The sequence below is a fragment of the Triturus cristatus genome, chromosome 3_1 (genome assembly GCF_964204655.1).
Source record: "Triturus cristatus chromosome 3_1, aTriCri1.1, whole genome shotgun sequence".
NCBI classification, from domain to species: Eukaryota; Metazoa; Chordata; class Amphibia; order Caudata; family Salamandridae; genus Triturus; species Triturus cristatus.
This window is the reverse complement of record NC_140583.1, coordinates 241,774,055-241,801,994: the sequence shown is the minus strand read 5'-3', so window position 1 is coordinate 241,801,994 and position 27,940 is coordinate 241,774,055. Positions and strand designations below refer to the sequence as shown.

At 44.0% G+C, this 27,940-nt stretch overlaps 1 protein-coding gene across 2 annotated transcripts in view; it reads left to right on the top strand.

Annotated features, from left to right (window-relative positions):
• The window catches only part of GTF2A2 (general transcription factor IIA subunit 2), a 347,399-nt gene extending 321,618 nt beyond the window's left edge, over positions 1-25,781 (top strand). For both annotated transcript variants that reach the window (XM_085643768.1, XM_085643769.1), the window contains exon 5: positions 25,405-25,781. In XM_085643768.1, the coding sequence (XP_085499894.1) occupies positions 25,405-25,418 (14 nt within the window). In that variant the 3' untranslated portion in view covers positions 25,419-25,781. The remainder of the gene's footprint in view (positions 1-25,404) is intronic.
• Positions 25,782-27,940: the final 2,159 nt, after the last annotated feature.

Below are 27,940 nucleotides of genomic sequence, written 5' to 3'. Positions count from 1 at the left end.
CAATAACGAGTATCCTCATCCAACTGCATACTCCTCCGATATCACTCTACCGGTCTTCACCTGGGCCATTGGGCCAGTGTATAATAGTCTGTTCCTGTTTATAAATCCGCTCCCAGTTAAAATTTCTTCAGCACTCTAAAGAGGAACCCCCCACTCCAAACTATCAAAGCCCTTCTCTATATCCACTGTGAATATCACCGTTGCCGGTCGATCATTTGTATCATCGCCTGACAGTGGCAACAGATGCTGGAAATGAAGTGCTGTGTTGCGGCCTTGCATAAAACCCGCTTGGTCCGCATTGTGCTAATATAGTCATGTAGGGTCAAAGTTTTTTTGCCAAGACTCATCTCAGTATTTTATAATCAATACTAAGCATTAATAATAGCCTATAGGTCTTCCTATCATGAGGGTTCTGCTCGATTTCAGGAGCGGGATTGCTAATGCCACCTTAATGTAGGTCAGTAGATGTTCCGAAGTCTATGCTGCTTTATATACCTCTACCAACTTGGGTGCCAGTGTCTCCGCGTATATTATGTACAATTCAACGGGCAGCCCATCGCTGCCAACCAATTTCTTCTGCACCATCCCTCAGCATCTTCTCACATGAGCTATGGCATAGAAAGTGGATCCAGAAAGGCGTCCATTCTGGGTGGAGAGTAGATGGGGGCGCTTGTAGAAAGATGGGTATAAGGATTGTAGTACTCACTATAGTTACCATTGATATCATCCTGCTTATGGAGCCTTTCCCCTTGGTCTGTTTCCAACTCAATTATCCCAGAGCCTCTCTTAGCAGGGTTGGCAGCCAAGCTAGTAGTGAACCAGACATATCTCACTCTGCCTGTGCCAGGACCATGTACTTTCTGTAGTCAAACCACCTGACCTTCTCTATCCACCCTCCAGGAGTTCTTTGTATTCCAGCAGTGTCTGCTGCAGCTCCAAGTGCCAATGCCTCTAACGTTCTATGTCTCTCAACTCTGCCTCAGGGGTCTCCATCTCCCTTAACAGTGTACGCCTAACTCCCATCACTTCTTCTATACATTTTGAGATAATTACTTTGAAGGCATACCATTTGATCTGTGGTGTGGACGCCATGTCCATGTTATCCTTGAAATACTGTATGATACTGTCCCCAATCGAGTGTTGGAAGACTGGGTCTTTCAATGTCTCATCCTTCAGTTTCCACATAGGCATACAGGGCCTTACCACTTCCCTATTCAAATATAATAGCACCGGATTATAATCCAAGAGAGTTCTTGTTAAGTATTCAATGTCATGTATTGCCCCGTGTACTTCAGGAAGGTGTCTAGTCAAACATGCAACTAATGGAGGCTTCAAATAAATTAGTAGTCTCTGGTCGTCTGGTGGGTGTGTCACCACAAGTCTACCAGTACCCATTGTGACTGCCAACCTGCGAATCTACAAGCCGCCAGAATAAGTGGGGAGTCTCTCAATGGCGGATGCAACCTATCTAAGATGGGGTCAGCAACAGAGTTGTATCCTTCCCCACTCAGGACAGATTGCACTAGGTAGACAGCGAAAAACCAACACAGTTCCTCTAGAAAACCCACCTGGTCTACATTCAGGGCATAAACACCACCTGGTCCTGACCTGCCAGTCACCACCACATAGCTTCCTGCAGGGTCCAAAAGTTCCCTCGTTCTCTGAAAGAGAACCCCAGGGTGCACCCAAATAAGAACGCCCCCCTTGCAAATGCTGAATATGTGATTTGAAAGATCTGACCTCGCCAGCACCTATGAAGCACCAGTCCTTACTTAGCTGTGAGATGTGTTTCTTGTAAGAGGGCTTTATGCCCCCTCCTCTTAAGGTAAGAATATACCCTATACCATTTGGAGATACTGGCCATCTGCTGGATTCCAGGATAGGAGCTTATATTTCAGGTAGGTCTCCATAAGGTAGTTGCTATCTCTTCCCTCCCCAGGCTTCTACTAATGCTGCCTCTACTGTAAATCTTGCCCTTCCAGATCCAGGACCTATGTCATACTCCACCAAGGACACAGCAAAAACAAACAACTATCTGAACTCCCCAACCCCAAGAGAAGTAGGCAACATCCACCCATCCAAACAAGCATTACAACTGCAACCACATGCATGCAGAACATCCGTGAACCTCAAAGTGAGGGGTGTACCAATATGGATGCCTCCCGTCCGGATGCCTCACCGTGCAGCATCATGTGGCCAGTATATCTGTATTGCTGAGGTGTCCAAGGTTTCCTCCTAGGCTCCTGAGGGGTCACCTTATTGGTGTCACCCACCCTGAAGCTGTTTCCAGTTAATTCTAATGTACTTTCAGTCACATTAGATCATCAGTTGCCTGGGGTGTCAACATAATTCATACAGTATCTCATCCCCTCAAAGAGACCGATCCATGATCAGAATCAGAGTCTTGAGTACCATGTTCCTCCATCGTCGTTGGGTGGGCCCACTCCCGATCTCCTCATTGTCGCAACTGTTCATGCAGGACTGCTTTCTTGATGCTATGTGCCTTGCGCCTCATTCCAAACTGATCTTCGTCTCAAGGGATCGGGGTTACTTTCAGAGGGTGGTTGCTGATCTATTTATTCCCACCCTTTTTTACGGTGAGCTGCAAAACTACACCCATGCTGCCGTAACCACTCATTTCCTGGCAGTAAACTAGATTGCATACTGGGCTCATGTGAGAAGTTGGCCTGATATATGCTGTCCACTAATTATAGTGGGCACCTTGTATCAGTCCAAACAACCCCTTATGGTGAATGGTTAAAGACAACCTTTAGTGAAAGCTAGCCTAGGGGTAGCTATGGAGAGCAGCCTTCAGTCTAAGTCTTGAAGGAATGTAAAGCAGCTTGTTTTACCAGTCTATAATCTCTTGAATGACCAAATGAAAGGACAACCACACCAGGTATATATTTCAAATATATGTATTTAAGATCAAACACACCCCTCTAGTCTCTTTATGAGACTGGAGTTCGAAGTATTTAATTTACAAGTTAGCAATCAACAGTAATAGCACAAATACATGTTTGGGCCCTAGGGGCGTACCAAACCATATACCAATAAAGCGGTATAAGAACCACGACTGAACTAGACACAAGGCCTAGAGCCTGTAGAAGTGCTTGGACCACAAGGAACCACCCAAGGTAGTGACACAGGGGACCCACGGGGGACGCGTGCAGTGTGAGAACAGAGCCGCAAATCTCCGTTTACTTCTATGGGGAATGTCGCGGTTGGAAATATAAAGATTAGGGACACTTAGAAGATATCTACGAGCGAACCCTTTTGGACTTAGAGGTGTCTAGGGCCAACACCCACGGGAGCACCGGAGTACTCGAGTTACCTCACCCAGGGAAGCCGGGTGCATAGGTGTCAAATGGTGTCAGGTCGCGTTGCTGTTTTTAATGGAAGCTGCTCAGGAAGTGCTGCTGCCGTGAAGGGGAGAAGTGTCTGGAGAGATCCAAGCCTGGATCTAGGATGGAAGGAACCTGAAAGCAGAGGGGACAGAGTCTGGGTCACTTAACAGTGACCAAGGGCACGATAGACCAATGCCCACAGATGTCGGGTGCTTCAGGCGAGTTGACGGGTGTCTTGACTCTTCAGCCACGAGGTCCAGGAGGTGCCGATGACCAGGAGCTGGATTTGAGCTGCCTCACAAAGTCTGTCGAGTGCTGCGGTATCGGCGACCAGATTGGACCCAACAAGCCTTGGCAACGGGAAGTTACTTGAAAGCAGAGAAAGGACGTTGGATCAGCCCAGCAAGGTCTGGGGGACTCACCCAGTGAAGGTGAGTCGGGGCACATCTGGAGTAACCAGGAAAGCCCAATCAGAAGAGGAGTTGCCTTCGTGGGGACCTACTAGCCAACAGGATAGCGATCGCGAAGGAGCCTCAAGCGGTCGCACTGAAAACTGGCCCACGGATCACTCGTGGAGTGGAGGCCAGCAATCTTCGGTGCAGGAGGTGCTCAAGGCTGGGGCTACCCGGAGCCCAAAGCACAACTTCGAGGAGGACCAGGAAGATGCTGCTGCTGCAAAAGATCATGATGTCCAGGGGTCAAGGTTCCACATCACCCACGATAGCCACAGGCCTCAGCTTTGCGGTAGACTCAGGGTAGCCTCGGGGAAGTCTGGAAATCCACCTCTGGTGATGCAAAGACTTCGGCGTCCGGCGGGAGCTTCAGCGATGCAGACCGGTCAGTTGCTTCTTTGGTGCCTGCCAAGTGGGGGATCTCTTCAGTCTTTTAGTCAAAGTAGAACGTCGAAGGTCCAGGATATATGTTGCAGAGTTTCATTATTCTAAGTTTGGGGGTTGGACATACTCTAGGGACCCACCTATGGGAGGGATTGGAAAGAGGGGTGGTTACACCCATTTCCTTTGTCCAGTTTCGCACCAGAGCAGGGGCAGGTAGCCCCTGCAACCGGTTTGAACTGGACTATGCACAGGGACACCAAGTGTTTCCCCAGTGCAGGACTTCAAAGCATCAAAGAGTGCTCCCGCCCAGCCCCAATACACATCTGCCTGTCTGGGGTGGTGGTTACACTTCCCTGGGACAGGAAACCTACTGTCCAGGCCTCCCCTGTTGGAGTTTCGGTCAGCAGCAGGAGGCCAGACCCGTGTCTGTGGCACAGGCATCCATTTTGTGATGCTAGGGCTGTAGAAAGTCCTACCGGGTTAGACCAGTGTGAGCATGTCTCTCCCTCTAGAAGGGTGAAATGCTACCCCCGCCGCCAGAACTGGCAGGGGGTAGAATTCCAAAGTGTTTGACACCAAACACAACATGTTTCCGTGCAGCCATCCCAAAGTTAGCATTTACCGCGAGGTTATAATGCACTTAAGAGTATATGGTCAGGCTGTACCACAAACCGCATCAGAGGAAGTACTCCAAACGCTGCAGAGGGGCTCTGCTCATGCAGGGGCACCCTCTCACTTAAAAAACAAACACTCTGCCTTCAGGATTGTTAAGGCCTGCCATAGGAGTGACCTATAGGTTTTATATGTGTGCGCAATGGTAGTGATATAGGTAGCCTGTACCACTGTAAGGGGTGCAAGCACACCCTTACCCAGGCTGCAGTAGCCGACCTGTGGTACCATTTTGGAGTGCTTCCCAGGGGGGGCATAATACATGCTTCAGCCCCTGGTAGGCCTCTGAGGTACCTATGCCCTAGGTACATAGTATACCATACACTAAGGGTTTATAAGACACTCCAGAATCCAATTAGAAATGTACCTAATGCACATGGAAACCATTTTACAGAGAAAGCAGATAGACTGGGGTCCTGAATAGCAGGATCCCAGTCCAACTAAGTCATAAACCAGCAAAACACCAGGCAAAATGTGGGGGCAACCATATAGTCAGATTCCACCTTCCTACAGCTCCTATCTAGCGAAGGTGCAGTTTAGCTTCCAAGAATGTGGATCTCTCTAGTGAAGTCCAGGAAAATCATGAACCTTCTGTTCTCCGCTTTCAGTTCTCCACGCAATCTGACCTGTTGCAGTATGTGGCACCGGTTCTTATAATAAAGTTGTTTGGCCACCACCAGGCAAGGCAGTGCTCCAGGAGGTGGTGTTTTTGACGGGACCCGGTGTGGCCCTCCAGGGCAAAGAAGCAGGAGAGCCCATCCAGTGCCACATCGTCCCTCAGTCATTTTTCCAAGAAAAGCAACATGTCAGGCACCTCAGCATGTTCATTCAGGCCAGTCATGCAAATATTATTTTTCTGGGCCCAATTTTCAGCGTTCTCTGCTCTGTATTCCAAGATCTCGAGCCTTCTCTGCAGGCAAGCAAGGCGTTCTCTCAGGGTCTCCATCTCCGTGGGTCGATCCGTCGGCGTTTGTTCTGTTTGTGACATATTCTGCTAGATGCCTGTGGTAATCCCTCAGGATCCCCATGTCCACCACTATTCTGTCTATAGTGTACTCCAACACTTCCCAGGAGTCCGTTTTTGCCTACAAATTATTGTTTTGTACCTGGATGGGTGGCTGCTGGTCTGACCTCCCCTTTAATTGGCTTCTAACGAGGGTGGCACCCTGTGGTCCATTTCTTTTTTTTTTTTAGATCTTACCCATGATACTTCTCGCAGGGTAGTGCAGTAGGTATGGAGCATGATGGTGTTCAAAATTGCCCTATCTATATGGGCCTAATGGACCCCACCAGTCCAGTGCCGGCCAGCAGATGCCCCCGCTGGGAGTAGGCCGCAGGGCATGCCTCCTCTGTTTGCTCCCCCTCCGGAGTGCACACTGCGGTGTCAGAAGAAATCAGAGCAGATCAGGGCTCTCAGGATTCCTGGTTGGGTCTGCCTTCCATTGTTGCAGCCAAGTCCATATAGTGTGGTATGCCTTCACCATTCACAGTTCGCCAGCAGAGTCAGTGCTTTATTTCCTTTATTCACATCCCGGCTTCCTATCTGTCATGGGGTCTCCTTGCTCCCTGTCCGATGGGCAGTCCTCTAAGAGCGGCATCCAAACACAATGCCTTGCTCAGCTTGCTCTAGGGGGTCGTTGTTCCGCCCACTGCTGCTCCAGATCAGCAATCGATCTATTAGGGCCCTGCGTGTGGTCCCCCACTCCCATTCTTCAACAGCACCCTATCCACAGGCGTCCCAGTGGAGGTTCTGGCCCACACATTCATGTCCATTGGTAGTTAAGGGACCTCTTGGTGCAGATAAGGTTCTCCTGGGGCCCGAGTCCCTCTCGTTGTCCCTGTGACAGACCCCAGGCGACTCACTGTATTTTTGAGCCACCCACCAACCCATGCTGCTCTTTTCCATTTTTCTGCTGCCAAGGCGTGTCACCCCTTCAACTCTCTCAGTGGGTCACCGATTCCCCCGCCACTGCTTGAGAACAGGAGTCATTCTATCGGGGTCCCATGTGTGGCCTCCCATCCCCACTCACCGGAAGTGTTTCTCTGTGTTTTCGGCTGTCCACCCATCCTAGCCGTCCTTTTTGGGTTTCCACTGACCAGGGGTGCCACCCCCACAGCTTGCTCAAGGGGCGGCCAGTTCCCCATTGATGCTTGAGTTCAGCAGCCGATCATTCGGGACCTGTGTGCGAACTCACACCCCCAATAGTCAGCAGTACCCTGCTCTTAGGTGTCTTGAGATAGGTTCTGGGCCACACGCATGTGTCTGCTCATAGGAAGTGGACTCCTCTGTGCAGGTAAAGTTGCTCTGGGGCCCCAGTCTCTCGTTTGTGGACCCTGCGACTTACATTGTTTGACCGTTGTGTTTTTGGGGTCATCTATCTTATGGAGGCTCTTTCTGCTCGAGCTCGATGCAGGATACTGCTGGATTGAGCAGGCCAGCCGGGAGCTATGATTTTCTTGCCTTACTCCATCGGCGCGTCATGAACCAGTTTAAAGATGCCCTGCCTTAGGTGAGTGACCAGTACTTTCGTTAGGATCTTCCGCATTAAGCAGTGACATTCTCTATAGAAGGCACATCTTCCTGGCAGTTTATCGACTTTTAGGACTGTCACTATGGTGTCTAGATGTTGGTCATAGGCTAACTGGCCTAATTTATTGGCTTCAAGGAACATAGGTCTTATGTAGGGTGCCTAGGATCCAAGCCATTCCTTTATATAGTTCTTTTGAAAGTTTGTTCAGCCCCACAGCTTTCTCAGATTTTATTTCTCTGATGGCCCTAACTATCTTATTTTCTCGTATGTCTTAATCTCGTTATTTTGCTTTCTCTGGCATGAGGACTGGGAGGTGCATATTTTTGAGGAAGTCTCCTATCTTGATGACTTGCTCATGTTGGACCTATATAGGGCTTAATAGGAAATTGCAAATAAATTCTTCCACTATTTCTGTGTACCCCATTGACTGGTGGCTTTTTCTCCCTCCATATTTTCTATACCCAATTTCTATACCTCTCTCTCTTGCTCATCCATGCAAGAAGCTTCTCTGCTTTGCTAACTACCTTGTTTAGTCAATACTGCAAGGCCAGGGTGGCAATTCTCGCTTTATTCTCAAAGTTCCCAGTACTCTTGTTGTTGTACTCTCAGTCGGTGGCGAACTACCTATCTCCTGACATTTGAAGCTCCTGCTTGAGTTGTACGATATTACCCTCTAGCTTATCGGCTTGTTTCTTCTTCAGTTTCCTCACCCTCCTTATTAGGGAAATAGCCTGACCCCTCTGCACTGCCTTGTAGGCTTCCTACAATATGAGCTCCAAAGTTATGATACCCACATTTTCTTCAAAGTAGCGGACAGTGCCTGATCTCAACTCCTCAGTGAAGCGTCTATCTTAAGGTTTAAAGCCTAGGCCTGTCCCTATCCGCATACTGGTCCTGGAGCTTAGTCCACATCGACAAGTGATCTGAGAGAACTCTCGCCATCCGTCGGTCTAGCGTTAGGCAATCTTCCAACCTGGCCATTTTATGTAATGAAATAATCTCTATGTGATAAACTGCTGTGTGGTATGGAGTGGAAAGTGCATCGTCGTGTTCTGGGATGCTGTTGTCCAGGTGTCAGAAAGGCAGGTTGCCCTAAGGAATCCCACCAAATGAGATTCCCCCGCTCTTCTGTCCTACACCCAAACTGACCACTAGATTAAAAGACCCACCTAAAATTAGTACACCCCTCAGGTAGTTATAATAGGAGGATGTCAAGCAACTCCAAGGTCTCTGCATGGAGTTTAGGTGGGACATATAAGGAGCTAAGGTTGATTTCCATGCCGGGCTGACTGCAACATATCTCCCTTGGGTATTGTCCATCATATGGTGAGGAATATATGAGCGTTGAATTCTTAATTAGCAGTCCTACTCACTTTGAATCTGACATGTATCCTCAATGGGCCAGGTCCCCTTTCCATTGCTTCACAATTGTTTTCCTTCATGCTGTTACATCACTATATGGGGTCGGTGGTGTTTGAAATACTGGGCCAATATGTCTCTCTTTAGTTTGCTCCCCAGTTCATTAACCTTCCAGGACAAGCCCGTTTTCAGCCCCCGCCCCTCCTCACAGAATGCTATGTGCAGATACGTAGTGAGATGTCTTGCTTTATTCTTGATCCATCTGATTGTCTGGCTTCCCATGTCTCCTGGGATACCTGAGACACAGGAGTGTACTCTGTCGGCTGTGACCAATAACAGTGACTATATGAATAACACCCCTCCCCCGAACCTCCACAACTCCACCCTCCCTCTCTGCTACCCTTCTTCCTAGCCTTAAAAGTACTTGCCCTCTCCAAGTCACAGAGCCCCAGTCACTCCCAAAACAACTTTCTGTAACTTCATCATCTTTCCACAGCTCAAAGAGCACTGTGTTCCCTCTGACCACAGAAGCTGTACTGGGATACCTTCCCTGCTTTGTCTCCCACAAACCCATTCCCTGCGATATCATCATTCATCACTCCACCATTTCCCCCAGCAGAGCAGATCCATGTATCTAAGTGACATCCCTTACTGTATTCAGTGGGGAGCTTAATCTTTGTCATCTTTCTGACCTTCGCATTTCCAGTTTCCTTCTTTACCACATATAAGGGATTTCCCTGTTTCCACTGGTAACTGCTGTCAAATTTGTTTCATGTGTCAGTCTTTCCTACTGCCTACCTGAGCGAGGAATCCTACCACATTAGGGGCTCCTCCATCTGTCGGCATTCCTAGTTCATGGTGTGGTCTTGGACTAGTGCTTTTCTGCCAATTTCCAGCCTTTGGGCGATCTCCATCCTTTGATCCAGTCCCAGACCTCCTCTGGTGTAGCAAAACGCCAGATCTTCCCTTTCGCCATGATACTCAACTTAGCTACATACATCATCATGTAGTTTATGATTGTATTCCCTGAAGACTTGCTTAACCTTGATGAAATTTCTCCAGAGTTTCTGCACCTGCAGAGTAACTTCCAGGAAGAAGTTGACATCTATATTCTCATAGATATGTTTCTCCCTATACCTGGAAGCCTGTAATATAGAATCCCTGTCTCAGTGGTTGAAGATCCTTGCAAGGTTTGTCTGCAGTGGAGCGCCTGTTGGAGGCAGATCCTGGACTCTATGGGCTCTTTCAATAAAAAAAACAGTATTTGGATAAGCCCATTGGTTGCAATGTTTTGAGGCTGAGGTGTTCCTAGAACAGCTCCACACCAAGTCCCTTGGCTCATTCGGCACCCCACTAATCTAATATTGTTTTGCGGCGATGTCCACTGGGACACACCATGGAATCAGACTTCCATCGCATCACAAGTAACCCAATATGCAGATTCTTATCCTCTCCCATTTCCCCTATCTCTGCATTCTCCCCACTTTGGCCAGTACAACACTGTACCCATAGCAGAGTTTGATTAGTTAATGCCTTTTCTCATCCCAGGTATCTAGTTGCCTCCTTTCTTGCTCTTATCAGAGACTTGGTATGTGCCCGCAGGTCTGCCCTTGTCTCGCGTTCATACAGAGCTTCTGTGTAGCCCCTCTCTCTCATTACCACTCTTTTCGCATTTGGAGATAGCTGAATTTGTGGTGCAAAAGCCCAGTCATTAACGGCCAATAACTGTGATGCACACTAGTATTTCCGGTTATCTGGTAGTGTGATTCCTCCATTTTAGACTCCCTCTGTGAATTTGGGAATTGCTATGCGCACCACTCTTCCATCCTACAGAATCAGTTTGATTTCTGTCTCCAGCTTTCATTTATTCCAAAGTAGTTTTATTGGCTTTCCCAGAATAGGAAAAAACAGCGTGGGCCATCTGCTAAAGCATATACAAAATACTTTCAATATCAGCCGCACTGATATTTCCGGTCGCACTTCCGCCACTGTCCCCCACTCTCCCACCCGATTTCGGTGTGTGGTCTAGCCATCTAACCCATCGCGCCATAATGATATTTTCGATTATTTTCACCTGGCATTCTGTTTTTCTAATTTCACAATTGGCTGATTTGTTTATAAGGCTTTGACAGTCTTCATGTTGATCTAACGGTAGTGGCGGGACTCCTGTTAGTATCAACGTATATGGAGTACTATTTGGGGGTAGGTTAAGCAGATCTTGCGCCCCCTTTCCTTGATGGGGCGCAAACTTTGTGCGATTGTGATTAGTAGCACAATGTCTATCATTTTGCGGGTCATGACCAAGTCGATAAACCTTATCTATGCTAACCCCCACCCCTGCTCTACGATCTTTCCTTATTGTCACTGTCTCCCAGGTGGCCCTTTCATCTTAGGTAAATGACTTTTGTTGGGTAGGCTCAGACACTATTTGGGTAGGCAATGGTATTGAGGGATACCCTTTTTTTGGTGGGCACCTTGCTGTTTACTAGTGTGAATAATCTCGTCCATCCTTAGTTTACAACTTATACTACGTTCGTATTTCTCTTTTACATCATTCACCACAAAACGGAGCTGCTCTTCAATGCATCCTAAACTAACGAAAGTAGGCTTCAGAGCATTAGATATTAATTGGCTAACCTGTATGAAAAAAGAAAAATCCTCTGGCTCAGGAGGTGACTCCCTCTCCACCCCTAGACCTAATAACACCCTTCTTTGATAAAGCTTACAGAGTCTTTTTCAACATGGGCACTGTCCCTTAGATTTGGTGCCCACCTCTCTCCTTTTTCTTTTCTCCCCGACAGTTACCGATGCGTTTGTAGTGTCAATGATATTCACTGTTGGAAAAAGTGATTCTGGAGGCTGAAGTTCAGTTTCAATGTAAATAGCCTCCTGGTCCCTGGTAAGATCCAGGAAAGATGGTGGAGGAGAAGAGACTAGTGATAATTTTCTTTCGGTCAATTCGATTTCCTTACTAACTGCACCCACAGCTTTTTGTACAAAACCATCTAGGATTGAGCTCTAGGCTATTTGGGCCGGAGTGTTTTTTCGTCTACCCATAAAATCAATGAGCCACTTCCCTTGCCACGGAAGTGCCGGTTTTGCCCTTAACGTTTTTTTGTGGCATGTGTGTTTAAAATATACCTCTGTCAGCTACTTCAGCTCTCAACTGGCTGCAAAGATGTCCAATTGTTGAAGCCTAGAGGGCAGGCTCTGCTCAGCCTTGTCCTGCCACGTAAAATAAGCAAAATCAGGACATAAACTAAATCTCAAATGGTCAACAAATCAATAGACTATTGGGAAACTTCCCTAGAGGTTCATGAAAAAGTCTGACTCACCCCCAAATTCTGGGGTAAATGTTATCAAATGGGACTCTTTAAGACATACCACCTCTATGAGAATCTCCTGTATATCCCTCCAAGTTTTCTGTTGCTTAACCTAGGAATTTAATCCCTTTACATTCTATGTGACTACTTTAACCATTAAATAATAGAAAGGTCAAGATCCCTTAAACTTCTGGGACACTCAGTGCTCTTCGCAAGTTCCAGTCATTTTGTGCATGGATTACGGAAACTTCCTTTATTTAGGAAGTTTCAAGACTGTCACCAAAAGTTTACAGGTGATCCAAAATGCCACCACCAGCATCCTTTTTAAAATCCTCAAATGTCACTCTGGTTACCTGTGACTAAAAGAATACAGTTCACGGCTCTATGCCCACTGAGCCATGTATAAAAAGGGCCCAATGTTAATCCAGAGGCTCCTCACTCCTTACAACATCGTCAGAAGACTGCGCTCCACCAACCAGCAGCTATTTGCCTCACCCAGAGTAAAAAGAACCAGAGGTAGAGGAAGCTCTTTTGTATTTATAGCCCTAAGCCTTGAAATGCACTCCCCCAGCATATTAGGAATATGGAGTCTGATCTCTAATTCAGGAAATTAAAGCAAACCCATCTTTTCAACCCACTCTATTCATGCAGCCTTATCATCTGTTGCTAGTCTCAGCTCCCTCCAGGGTAGCTATGTGCTTTACAATACTTTATGAATAGAATAGAATAAATATTGTGTGCCTGTTGTGATATTCAAATCTAATTCAATGGGGGACTGGGTCAGAACTGGTGTCACCTGTGATACAATACCATATTTCAAAACTTGGACTTCCTTCACTCCCCGCAACTCTCCGACACCTTCCTCTCCCTCAAAAACCCCAGGCTCGATAGGCAGAGGAACCAGCACATCCCTCTTGTGCAATGTAGCCTGCCATCTCCCATCCCAGGACGCCCCCTGGCTGCCTCCAGCCAGAGCGCAAACCTACATCTCTCATATTCATACAGTAGCACACCGGGCTGGACGGGTGCATCAGCTCAACAGTTTGATCCACTGCACTCGGACTGTCCCTCTGATAGAAGCATGTAGAGTTGAGTGAGGGCTTGGCCCTTGTGCCTCTGCAGTTGGATCCTGACATAGATCATTAGTCTGGTGAGCCTTTCTTGGTCCCGGGGTTGGAGGAAGAATAGTACATGCCCAGTGAGAGCCAGTTCTGCTCTCTATACTCTCGTAGCACACCTGTGGCCCTCCTCAAATTCCCTTTTCTTCTATGTCCAATTTTCAAACTGTCTGTTGGGTAACATAAATATTCTCCAACCTGTCATACGATTTTCAGGGGCGATTCCCTCCCCATTCATACAGGATTGTGGGCTTTCTCTTTGCTCCCTTGGTGGGCGATCATTGGTCCTTTCAACTGTACTTGAGCTGCTTCTCGATAGACCCAGCAATTTCTGTACCTCCTCTACTGTGCAGATCATATGGGACTTAGATTGTAGCTGAAACCACAATGCAAAGGGAAGCATCTGCCTATCGAATATTTCTCTTCTATGAAGCTAAGGAGTCACTAAGGATAGCATGCGTCATTTGTTCATGGTCACATGTGAAACATCCTAGAAGGTCAAGAGTATATCCTCGAAAAATTAGCAGATCTAATTTTTTGACTCCTCACATCAACAATGTCCTTTAGGTGGGAGGACCCCCGCTTAACTATAATGTTGCAGGGGCAGACACCAGGTGCTTCCCATGGTGCTGTTACTCGATGTGCCTGAATTATGGGAATCTCATGTGGTTGGCCCTCTTTTAGTGCAATTTGGAAAAGGGACCTATCGTGCAGGATGATGTCATCACAAACCTCTGTTCTGAAACGTTCCGGATCAGCACATTATCTCACCGTGATCCGTCTTCCAGATCTGTACAATTTTCGCAGAGCGCCTTGATTTCTTCAACCTTATTAGATTGGGAATTCAGTATGTTCTTGACCTCTTTGCTCAGGGCAATTATGCCATCTTTGTTTTTTGCCACCAGGTCACCCATGCTCAATTTTGTTAATCGCTTACGAGAGATCGAAGCCATCCTATAGGACTTATGCATTTGTGTCATCATATTGGAAAGCTTATCATGCAGGTATCCTAGGCAAATGTTTAGATTCTTCTTTCTTATGGGGGTTCCCAACTCTCCTTTGTTGCTAGCCATCATGGGGCCTTGGTTTACTGCAGCTGAACTGCCATTTTGGGAGACTGGTCTACCTCAGGACCAGAGGATCCTCAGTACTCACCAAGCCACTTCTGTCTCCCGGACTTACTTGGCATTCAACAGATCAGTATTCTTGCCTTGAAGGGATCATCCAGGTTGACCCCCAAAATGATCTAGCCAAATCTCAGGGGCAGTAGCAATCAAAGGTATGAAGCCCACAGGACGTCATAGGGAAGCACAAGGAGGCATCCGTACTATACAGGGCCAATCTGGGGAAAATGCACCTGAGCAACTGCTCGCATCTAATTTGGGAAGACCTATAGTTCAAATGTGGGAGGTTAGAATATAAAGAAACAAGTCCCCACAGATCTTCTTGTATTCTGTGGTTAGGGACTGCAAGGCTAACTTAGCTGTATTCACCTTTGTCGTGTCCTTGGACAAATTGTCTACTCGAGGTCCTCTCTTTCAGTTAAGCAATCACTCAGTAGGCTGTAAGATGGCTGTCGTCAAAATGTGTTCCGGGAATGAGCGCAGAGGAGGGAAAGGCAGTCAGGAGGCCTCCCCGTGGGTTCAACTACACATCGGGTGCTGCCTCAGGGATGGTTTCAATTCACCACTACCAGACCGCATGAGGGGTCTGGGGCTCATTGACCAGACATCTTTCCCATCAGAGTACAGGCTTCTTGTATGAATCTTTCTAAAGATTTCTGGCAGGATCCTGTGGAGGGGATTTTGGATCGCATTATGGAGTTTGGACAGGATTACCATTTTGAACATTGTGGCCCGGCCTAGTATATATGTTAAACACATCCTTAAAAATTTAAATCCCTCCAGAACTATTGGTATGCTTTCTCTGTACCTCACCTCCCAGGGACAACCTGTTATTGGATAGAATAGGGATTTCTCCAAATTGATGGTATATTCCAAGGATGAGCGGAAAATGTGTAGGGGCCTGGGGATGATGTCATTAGGGTGCGACATGTACAAGAGGATATCATCAGCATAGAGTGAGATTCTCTCCTAGCAGTCCCCAAACCAGCAGGTCTTCCCAAATCGAGCACGCCAGGGGTTCCAGCCAAAGCCCAAATAGCAATGGGGATGGCAGACATCTGTGCCTCTTACCCCTCTCCAGCCCAAAAGTAGTAGAATAGAGTAACATTTACTTTTACCCATGCCATTGCTTGACGATAAAGGAGCTTTATTCACTGCCGAAAGATTGGCCTCTCACCCAATCTTTCCAACACTTCAGGTAGGTATGTCCTCTCCAGAGTGTTGAAGACTTTCGCGGTGTAAAGGTGTAGCACGGCTGAGTCTTCTCGGTGATCCCTCAGTCTGGTAAGTTTGCCATATAGGTGTTGAGGCTCAGCCTAGTGCCCCTATGAGGCATGAATCTCAACTGGTCCAGGTGCACCAGTTTAAAGATGACCTGCCTTAGCCAAGTGGCCAGTACTTTCCCTAGGATTAAGCAGTGATATAGGACTATAGAAAGGCACAACTATCTGCTGTTTTTCTATCTTTCAGAACTGCCACTATCATGGATAACTGCTGGTCATAGGGTAACTGGTTTATTTCATTGGCTTCAAGGAACATCTGTCTCTTGTGCTGCGCTAAGCCATGCTTTTATATAGTTCTATTGGAAATGTGTTCAGCCCTGGAGCTTTCCCAGATTAATGTCTTTGATGGTCCTAACTATCTTACTTTATACTATGTCTTCATCTAGTTAATTTGTTTCCTCTGGCATGAGGACCAGGAGGCGTATATGTTTGAGGAAGCCTCCTGTGTCACTTGATAACTTGCTCGTGATTGACCGATATAGGCCTTGATAGTAACTTGCGATTTCTGACACTATTTCTGTTTGCCCCTTGACTGGCTGCTACTTCTCCCTCCGTATTTCCTATACCAAATTTCTATCCCTCTCTTGCTCAGCCATACGGGAACCTCCCTGGTTTATTGCCTACCTCGTTTAGCCGGTACTGCGAGGTCAAGGTGGTGGTTCTCTCTTTATTTTCAGCGAGGTCCCATTACTCTTGCTGTCATAGCATTAGTAATTGCCTACTTTCTTATTTACATACTTTTGAAACCCCAATTCAAGGAGTAAAATCCCACACCATAGCTTAACGGCTTGTTTCCTCTTCCATTTCCTCAACCGTTTAATAGGCAGATAGCCTCTCCCTCACGACCACCATGTAGACTTTCCATCTTATGAGCTCTGAGGTTACTGTACCCAATTTTTTTCAAAGTAGTGGACAATGCCTTTTCTCAACTCCTGAGTGATGCTTCTATCTTTGAGGTACCATAGGTCTTGAGACCGGGCCCTGTCTCTATCCAAAAATGGGTCCTACAGCTTGGCCCATATCTGTGAGGGATTTGAGATCCCGTTTGCAATCAGTCTAGTGTAGTGAATCTCCAAATATAATAATCAATATTTGATAAACTGTTGCATGCTCTGGAGTGGAAAGTCTTTTGTCATGGCCTGGGGTGATGGTTGTCTAGATGTCAGATAGACCTTTGGCCCAAAGGAATCACACAAAACAAATCTCCCCTGCCCTTCCCAGTCATTGTGGGTATCTATCCTCCCCAACACTCACCACTAGATTGAAGTTGCCTAAAATTAGTACTCCATCGGGTAGGCGCAATAGCAGGGTGCCCAGTATCACCGAGGTCCATGCAAGGAGTTTAGGTGGGACGTATAGGGAGAAAAGGTTGATTTGCATGCCGTCCTAGCAGCCCGACTCTTCAACTTATCACCCTTGGACGTCGACCCATGTATGATGAGTGGTGACATCTTAATTAGCAGTCCTACTCCCTTTGAGTCAGATGTGTGACCCAAATGCACCAGCACTTTATATTCCCCTTTTCAGCGCCTCACAATTGTTTCCCTTCAGGTGTGTTTCATGTAACATTGCCACTTCAGGTCCCTAGTCTTTTAGATACTGAACCACCATGCAGCTCTTTGTTTTGTTCCCAAGTCCATTTACATTCCAGGTCAAAGCTGTTAATTTGCCCCCTCTGCTGCATGCTTTGTGTAGATATGTAGTGAAAAGCTTTGCTTTACTCTTGATCTGCCCAATTGTCTGGCTTCCCGTGTCTTCTGGAGTCTCTGAGACACTGGAGTGGATGCTGTCAGTTGAGACCAATGACAGCAGCTATGTTAATAACTCCCCTCAGGACCACCCCATCTCCTTGTCCCTCCCTGCTACCTTGCTGTCTGGGCTTAAAACTACTTGGCCTCCCCAACGCGCCTGTTGTGTCCTCTCTGACCACAGAAGCTGTACTGGGAACCTTCTCAGCTTTGTCTTCCCAGCCACCATTTGTCCCTCCATCATTTCGCCCAGCGGATCAGATACAGGTATCTAACTGATAGTCCTCATCGTGTTCAGGTGCATTTAACATAATGATGAACCTCAACAAACTATGTGAACACTGTCCTCAGTCTTCACCAGTCCATCAAATAATGCTAGCTAAATCTGGAAAAGAGCCCTCTCTTCATCCCTCACACATGGATGGGCCTGATTTATACATGTCTCTGTGCTCTTTTAGATAGGGAGTATCCCCAGAACCACCAGCAAGATTAGCACACAGACAACACATGACAGGGAAGGTATCTGTGCGAGCACTCAGGCCAAGGAACACCCATTAGGTGAAATGGGAGAACATTTAAACTTCCATTTCAGCAAGTCCACAAGCTGTAACCCAGAGCTTGAGACTTTTTTTTAATTCTATTAGAAACACAATACAAGTTTAGATGTCACATGATTACTTGAACAAGGCAACATTTTCAAACTCCTGATGTATCTCCAGATTGTCCCCAATGTTTTTTCTGAAGAATCAATAACAAAATATTGCATCTCTTTCTGCACGGAAAGGAAAAAGTAGAAAAACCAAAACAATGGTAATAAAATCCAAGAATTAGTTTAACTGCATTATGATACAAAAACCTACATTTGCCAAGTGGGGCATTCTAATTTCGACCTGGAGTCTGATCACTCTCCAACAATATGCCTACAGTGCATCTCAAAAAAATAATAATAAAATGATCGGACCGCTATGAAAATAAATGTCTGGCTTCTAGGGGAAGATCCATCACCCACATCAACAATGGACTTATTGCCTTTGGCTAATGAATCCACAAAATCAACGACAAAAAAGCAACTATAAGCAGACAAAAGAAGATGAAGATTTTGCTGCAGCGGAAAATCACGGACACCTGCTGCACAATGATACATTAAAAGATGAATTTAAGTCTTGCATTTAAAAAAAGAACAGTATAAGAGACAAACGACTCAAAAGCAAAGAAATACAAGTTTGATATGAAATCAAGCTGCACCCAACTTTAAGCCAAAATTGAAATGTTATTCCCTCCCTTTCATAGGAAATTTAACATTAGAAACTGAGCGACATCCCCGTCATAAACTAATCACATTGTGAGCTGTGATCTAACAACTTCAGAAGAGCATGATATTGAACGGACACATTCTTCATCCAAACTCCAGCAGCAACTACAGGATGATTTCGAAAAAGCAAGAAAGTATTGACATTTGAATAAGATTTTCAACATGAACACAAGCAACAAGACTCCAAATAGGAAGGAAGAGAAAGCTCAACCTAAAACAAAACGCCAAGTGGGCCTCCTGTAACTATGTCCATCGCAAACTATGAGGCTCTGCAGGGAATCCTTATTATAAAGCACTAGAAAACTAAAGAAATTAGTGTGAGAAACCTTTATCAAACTATGCCAGCACTACCCTCAGTCCTCACTAGTCCATCAAATAACGCTGACTAAATCTCGAGAAGAGCCCTCTCTTCATCCCACGCACATGGATAGGCCTAACTTTTACACGTCTCCGAGTTCTTTGAGGGAAGAGTATCCTAAACCACCAGCAAGATTAGAACAATGACAACACAAGACAGGGAAGCAATCTATGCAAGCACTCAAGCCCAAGCGCACACAATAGGTGAAATAGGACAAAAATCAACACCCTTTCAGCAAGTCCACCAGCTGTAACCCAGAGCTTTCGACTTTTCTTATTCCATTAGAACGATAATACAACTTTAGAGGTCACGTGATTACATGAACCAAGGCACTATTCTCAAACTCCTGAAATATCTCCAGAATGTCCATAAAATGTTTTCTGAGCAATCAATAAAAAAACTTGCTTGTCTTTCTGCACAAAGAGGAGAAAGTTGAAAAAACAAAATGATGTATTAAAAAACAACGATGAGTTTGACTGCATTATGATACAACACTCAACTTGCCAAGTGGGTCATTCTCATTTTGCGTTTGGAACCTGATCGCTCTCCAACAAAATGCCTACAGAGCACCAGCAAACAAAAATAACAATCGAAGTCCAATGAAAATGTCTGGACTTTTGAGGAAGATCGATCACCCACTACAACAATGAACTTATTGCCTTTGGCAAATGAGTCTGCAAATACAACAACAACAAGCAGCAATAAACAACAAAGGGAAATGAAGATTTTGCGGTAGCAGAAAATCAAGGCAACCAGCAGTACAATGATACATTAAAAGAAGACTTTAGGAACTGCATTTAAAATAAGAATTGAATAAGAGACAAGTGACTCAAAAGCAGAGAAACACAATTTTGATATGAAATCAAACCACACTCAGCTTTAAGTCAAAAATTAAATGTTATTCCCTCCCTTCTATTGTAAATACAAAATTAGAAACTGAGCCACAACCCATTTCATATACTAATCACATTAGAAGCTGTAACCTGACACCCTCAGAACAGCATGATATTGAAGGGACACTTTACTCATCTAATCTCCAACAGCATCTACAGGATGATTTGGAAAAAGTAAGAAAGTATTAACATTTGAATAAGACTTTCCACATGAACACAAGCAACAAGACCCCAAATTAGGAAGGAAGAGACAGCTCAACCTAAAAAAAAAAAGTCAAGTAGACCTCCGGTAACTATGTCCATCGCAAACTAAGAGGCTCCGCATGGCATCCCTAATATTAAGCAGAATAAAACTACAGAAATTAGTGCAAAAAACCTTCATCAATATATGCCAGCACTGCCCGTAGTCTTCATCATTATATAATGCTACCTAAATCCGGAGAAGAGCTCGATCTTCCTCCCCCGCACATGGATAGGCCTAACTTGTACAAGACTCTGAGCTCTTTGACGTAGGGAGTATCCTAAACCACCAGCAAGATTAGCACACTGACAGCGCAAGACAGGGAACAAATCTATGCCAGCACTCAGGCCCATCAACACCTAATAGATGAAATGAAAGATAAATCAACACCCTTTCAGCAAGTCTACCAGTTGTAACCACCCAGAGCTTGGGAGTTTGTTATTCTATTAGAACAACAATGCAACTTTAGAGGTCACATGATTACTTGAGCCAAGGCAACATTCTCAAACTCCTGAGGTAGTTCCAGAATGTCCCAAAATGTTTCAGGACAATCAATAAAAACATTACCTTTTTTTGCACAGAAAGGAGAAAGTAGAAAAACCAAAACTATGGTATTAAAATATGAAGATGAGGTTGACTGCATTATGATACAAAACTCAACTTTTGCCAAGTGGGTCATACTAATTTCGCACCTGGAACCTGATTGTTCTCCAACAATATGTCTACAGTGCGTCCCAAAAAAAAAACGATCAAAACCCAATAAAAATGTCTGGACTTTAAGAGGAAGATCCATCACCCATCACAAAAATTAACTTATTGCATTTGGCAAATTAGTCTGCAAATACGACAACAACAATCAGCTATAAACAGACAAAAGAAGATCAAGATTTAGCTGCAGCAGAAAATTAAGGAAACCAGTCTCACAATGATACATTAAAAGAAGACTTTAAGCCCTGCATTTAAAAAAGAATTGCATTAGAGACAAATGATTACAAGCATTGGCATAGCCAATAGGTCTCGCCTTTGGGACCTTATGAGTGTTTAGCTATGCAACAGTTGCATAACTAAATACTTATAAGGTCCCAAAAGCGAGACCTATTGGCTATGCAAAGTGGCCGTGCGGCCGCGAAAGTGAAAGTAATCACGGTAAAGCGCGGCGCGCGCGCCCGCGCACATGCACTGTAGCTCTAGGCTGGCCTGGTAGCACTTTTTGGAGCCCTCTCAATAAGTCTCGCCAGACCAGCGCATGCGCTGGGTCAGGCGAAACCTAAAAAAGCAAATGAATGGAATCTTGATATGAAATCAAACTGCACCCAGTTTTAAGCCAAAAAACAAATGTTACACCCTCCTTTTCGTGGGAAATAAAAAAAATTGAATCTGAGCCACAACCCCCTATATATACTAATCATATTGAAAGCTGTGATCTAACAAATTCAGAACAGCATGATATGGACGGACAAATTCCTCATCCAAACTCCAACAGCATCTATAGGTTGATTTCGAAAAAATTTAAAAGTACTGACATTTAAACAAGACTTTCCACAAGAACAGAAGAAACAAGACCCTAAAATTGGAAGGAAGCGACAACAACCTTAAAAAAATGAGGCAAGGGGACCTCCTGTAACTATGTCCATCGCAAACTATGAGGCTCTGCAGGGAATCCCTATTATAAAGTATAAGAAAATAAAAATAAATTGTGTAAAAAACCTTCATCAAACTATGCCAGCAATGTCCTCAGTCCTCACCAGTCCATCAAATAACGCTAGCTAAATCTGGTATAGAGGCCTCTCTTCATCCCCCGCACATGGAGAGCCCGAACTTGTACAAGTCGCCAAGCTTTTTCAGGGAAGGAGTATCCCAAACCACCGGCAAGGTTACCACCCTGACAGCACAAGACAGGGAAGCAATCTGTGCGAGCACTCTGGCCCAATCGTTAAAATGCAAGAAAAATCAACACCCTTTCAGCAAGTCCACCAGTTGTAACCCAATGCTTAGAAATTTAGTTATTCTATTAGAATGACAATACAACTTTAGAGGTCACATGATTACTTGAACCAAGGCAACATTCTGAAACTCCTAAGGTATCTTTAGAATATTCCAAAAAGTTTCTGGACAATCAATAAACACATTACATTTTTTAGCACAGAAAGGAGAAAGTAGAAAAACCAAAGCTATAGTATTAAAATATAAAGATGAGGTTGACTGCATTATGATACAAAACTCAATTTTTGCCAAGTGGGTCATACTAATTTCGCACCTGGAACGGGATTGTTCTCCAACAATATGTCTACAGTGCAACACAAAAAAAACAAATAACAATCGAAACCCAATGAAAATGTCTGGACTTTAAGCGGAAGATCCAACACCCATCACAACAATGGACTTATTGCCTTTGGCAAATGAGTCTGCAAATATGACAACAAGCAGCTATAAACAAACAAAGGAAGCTGAGGATTTTGCTGCAGTAGAGAATCAAAGAAACCAGCCTGAAAAGGATACCTCAAAAGAAGACATGAAGCAATGCATTTAAAAAAAAATTGCATAAGAGACAAATGGCTCAAAAGCAAAGATATGCATTTTTGATATGAAATCCAATCGCACCCAGCTTTAAGCCTAAAAGGAATTGTTATTCCCTCCCTTCCATAGTAAATAAAAAATTAGGAACTGAGCAACAACCCCCTTCATATACTGATCACATTGAAAGTTGTAATCTAAACATTTCAGGGGAGCATGATATTGAACTGACACATTCCTCTCCAATCTCCACCAGCATCTGAAGGATGATTTGGAATGTGTAAAAAAGTATTGACATCTGAACAAGACTTTCCACATGAGCACACGCAGCATGATCCCAAAATAGGAAGGAAGAGACAGCTCAACCATTAAACTAAACTGTCAAGTGGACTTCCTGTAACTAAGTTCCTCACAAACTATGAGGCTCCGCAGGACATCCTTAATATAAAGCACAAGGAAACCAAAGAAATAGGTGCGAAAAACGTTCATCAAAATAAGCCAGCAGTACCCTCAGTCCTCATCAGTCCATCAAAAAATGCTAGCTAAATCTGGAGAAGAGCCCTCACCCTTTCAACAAGTCCACTAGCTGTAAGTCTAGAGCTTGAGACTTTTGTTAGACTATTAAAACCGTAATCAAATTTTAGAATCATGATTACTTGAACTAAAGCAACATTCTCAGTCTCCTGACGTATTGCCCGAATGTTCAAAAAATATTATCTGAAGAATCAATAAAATATAGATTTTCTTTCTTCACAGAAATGTAGAAAAATCAAAACAATTGTATTAAAATGCAAACATGAGTGTGACTACATTATGTTACGAAAATCAACATTTGCCAAGTGGGACATTCTCATTTCATGCCTGGAGCTTGATCGCTATCCAACAGTATGCCTACAGTGCACACCAAAGAAAAAAAAAAGAAAGAAAAAACCTAACCCCCATGCAAATGCCTGGACCTTTGAGGGAAGGTCCATCACCCACCTCAACAATGGACTTTATTGCCTTTGGCAAATGATTCTGCATATATAACAACAGCAAGCAGCTATGAACAGAACAACGGACTAAAAACGATGGGGATTTGGCTGCAGTAGAAAATCAAGGAAATTGGAAGAAGAAGAGTATAAGCCCTGCATTTAAAAAATAATTGCATAAGACACAAATGAAGATGGATATATACTGAGTAAATTAGCTTTAAGTATTTAATAATTTGTTTAAGGCACATATATCTAAAGTATGATGTGCTACTATGTACATTGATGTTTTAGGTAATAGTGGTTATGGCTAAAGCCCATGGATAATGACTGCTATCTGAACTCTTCAACACGGATTGAGCGTCGGCACAATGTTACACATAGATGCACAAGAGGACCTTTGGACTTTTAAAAAGCAAAGTCTGATGTCTCCATTGGTGTGGAGATGTCCTACAATATTCTTCATAAATCAGTCGTAAAATGGTATCAACGTGTGCAATTCTACACAATATAGAATTGGAAGTTTGGATGTCTGATGAAGAGGAGGAAAAGCTATCAGCACCTCAACATGATGATGACTCAGGAACAGCCGAAGGCCACGTACGCCTCGCTATTGTAACAATAATTATTTTACTGGGTAAGTTATAAATGTACAAAATTATTTTAGCATAATAATACAAATGCTTTGTAGTTGGTAAACCATGGTCTTGCTTTACTTTCAGATATGGTAATGTATGTAAGCAAAGTCATGTAACATTAATCTATGTCACAAAATGTAAATTATAAAGTACAAAAGGTAAAATATGTGAGTTATATAATAATATAAAATAAAAGGTATAACGTGTGTTGTTACCCTAAATACATCAAAAATAACAAATGACAAATAAAATGTCTACATTTTGAATTTGCCACAAGCAGATATTGTATCTCCTACATTGCCCTCAATAGCAGTGCGATTCCTGGTTTCACAAACAATCATGCTATCCGTGGCAACATGCTGACACGTGACTGATCCTCACTTTCTGCTGCTACTACTTGTGTACCACTTCCAATCTGTAACTTTTGCACTGTTTCTACAACATTTGTATTTTGATGAGGCCTCATGCTTCTTCCCTGCTGTAGTGGCCCATTTCAACTTGTAGGCTGACAGTATGCCCCGGACATTGTAGATGTGGCATGTACAAGGCAATTAATTTACCTACTTAAGAAATCAATACCAACAGAGTGTTGATGTTTCCTACGCCTTTGACTCATAATATCAATGCATAATTTGAGCCGGTGGTTTCCACTTCTTGGGACCGGCATGTAATTGTCAACATCAGCACTTATGGCAGTCTGCCACATGGTGCTGCTGCTAGTAAAATTTACAGTTGGGCGCAAGAACACTTGATTATTAACTGAATTATACATTAAAAATAGTAATACCTGCTGCCTAAGCCATTCTTATGGCTTTTGGGGACTGGAGTAGTTCAAATTGTCACACTTGTAGGAGTGTGACGGTTAGTAGTTGACTTGGTACGGTCACTTCCTGTGCTGACATGGGCAATGGGTGATGCAAGCTGCAGTGGCCTCCTGACAAGGGGCCAGCATTTAGTCTTTTACAAATTAAGCACTGCATAATATCCTGATTTAATTCAATATATAGAGTCATCTTCATTGCATCTGTCAAACTATCTAGCTTTTTCCTTCATGGATATCTGGGTTCAAGCAAGGGTATGTCGATATTTTTTTTAAACCAAATGCAATGATTTTCTTAATGTTTGTCTTTTCATTCCAGGTACTGAACCTTAAGCACTGACGCGTTCAAAACTCCAAAGAGATGCACATTTTTGTCACTATTAGCAGTTCGCAGAATTTGTTAGGATTGTGTGTTGGCAACATCGCAAGTGCGAACTCCACATCGACCGGACTTGTCTTAGCTTCCCTACAGGTTCCTGGGTGACACTATGTGTGTCTCTTCCACACAGTTCTTGTACTAAATGTGTATGTTCCATTACTCTGTCATTCATATATTCTGCTTAGGGTGCTGTGCCCTGGCTATGAAGATTAATTGGTCCGTGTTTTTCCTCATGTCCCTCGGCTTCTGACACATCACTTCCATGAGCCTGGATATCTGTTAGAAAATGGAATCATGATTAATAAATTTGTTGAGCTAAAGTGTTAATGTGTTTTCACTACATCTACATGATACCCTACAGAAATTCACTGTTTTTTTAATGTACACTAATATGCTCATTCCATATTTATATTATTCACGAGAATTGAAAAGGTTGTATGATGAATAAGCGTTTTGACACTGCTTAACCACATATGTTTTTCTATGCAACAATGCTATCTTATATTTACCTTGAGAGGTTTCTGGAAAGTCAGATGTGAATATGTGACTTTACAACGCGGTCGTTACACCGCGGTATGTTACATCGCAGTTCTTACAACGCAAGTCGTTACAATGACTTGCGCTGGACTTAGGAATAGTATGATTCACTATTCCAACTCCAGCCTACGCAACAGTAGGGAAGGTGTTGGAATAGTAAATCATACTATTCCTTAGTGTATAGCGCCATCCAGCGCAAGTCGTTGTAACGACTTGCATTGTATTCACTGCGATGTAAATGTATTGCGGTGTAACGACCACATTGTAAAAGTCGTTCGCCGTCAGATGTATCAGTTGTACTGAATCCATTGACTGATTCTGATTTCAGAGTAGTTTTTACCAGTTCTTCTATTGCAGTTGGTTTGGGGGCAGTGGGGGACCTCCTCCAGTAGCTCGAGCCTCAATTAGACAATTTGCAACCTTCTCTTTTGTCCGTGATCTGAGATCTTGCCATCATTTTCTGATTTCAATCAATGGATTTCTACATCACACCAACAGAGTTGCTTTTTTCTGTATTGATTTCCATGTTTAATTATTATGTGATAAAGGGACTGTGAGGGATGATTTCCCAAAAGGATTGTCATGGTGCCCAACACACTGCTCTGTCAATATTTCCAGTTCTTTTCTTGAATATTTTATTTTGCGTTTCCAGGCCCCAGCCTCTTTCTCTGTGTCCTTTCTTAACATTTGATGTCTTTACAGGTGAATGCCACACACACACAGGTTGATGTTGTGTGGATACTGTCCACAATCTCCATCATGCACACTCGGCAATTTCCAATTGAGCAGCATTTTTCATTTTGAGGTCACCAGGGTATGGCAAAATACGACAGCCGCTAATTGCGACACGATTCGCAATTTAGGAAATTGCAGAATGTGATTACCTAAGTTGCGCCCCACTCAAATACTGATTCGCAAATTGTTGATGCATTCCGAATTGCTAATTGCGAGATGCTATTTGTCGCAATTGGAAAATCACTAATCAGATGTTTCATACATCTGGCCCAATATTCCCAGAACCCTCACACTCAAAGCTAAACCCTCTGCAGACTAAACTAATAAAACCTCTATCAATACCCCTACTGCAGCAGACCCAAAGAAAAATGTAATACCTTTCAGGCCCCATGATACACAGTGACATGGAGCCACTCAAAAGGTCATGATAAATTGAAAGCCACTAGGACTAACAGCTAAATAAATGTCTATACTCCCTTTTTTGTATTATTAGCTTATACAGATGCTACAAGGCAATGGCTTGCCTTACATGGTCCATCAAAAACCAGGATGCCCTGCCCTCTGGCTATCAGAGTTGGTGACCAACAAACCACCCAAACTGTAAATGAAAATGAGCAACAGTTCAAATAGACTTAAATAGTACGGTGCTAACGAAACATCCCCTGTCACTCAAGGAGACCACTGAGACAATCGCTTATTAAATAACAGATGAAGATCTGCTTGAATCAAGTGCATTAGATTTTTTACAAACCTCAGAGGAACTCATTTCTCCAGAAGAAGACCAAATGCAAAATAACCAAACAAATTGGTAAGAACTATCAGCTGCATTGAATGTGATGATCCCAGCTCTTTTGCGACAAACACACAACCTTGCAAAGCAATTAACTGCTGTATTAAAGGCGAATGTTCTTTGGCAAGGATCAATACTAAACTTCAAAATCTGAACTGCTTAATAATCAGGCCTACAGGTGCCCATAAGCATGTCCCTCCTGCTTACCAATAATTAATAAATGTTAGCGGCTATTTACCCGGCCTACAGGTAAATAGTGATTTGTTTCTGATATTTACTCTGCCACGGGCTAAATAGTAGAAATTATTTACTATTTGACCATTGGCTAACGAATAGTCTGATTGTTAGGCAGACAGCTGTGCAAATAGCAGAGAAACTTCACCATTTACCTGGTCACATGCTAAACAGTTGAGA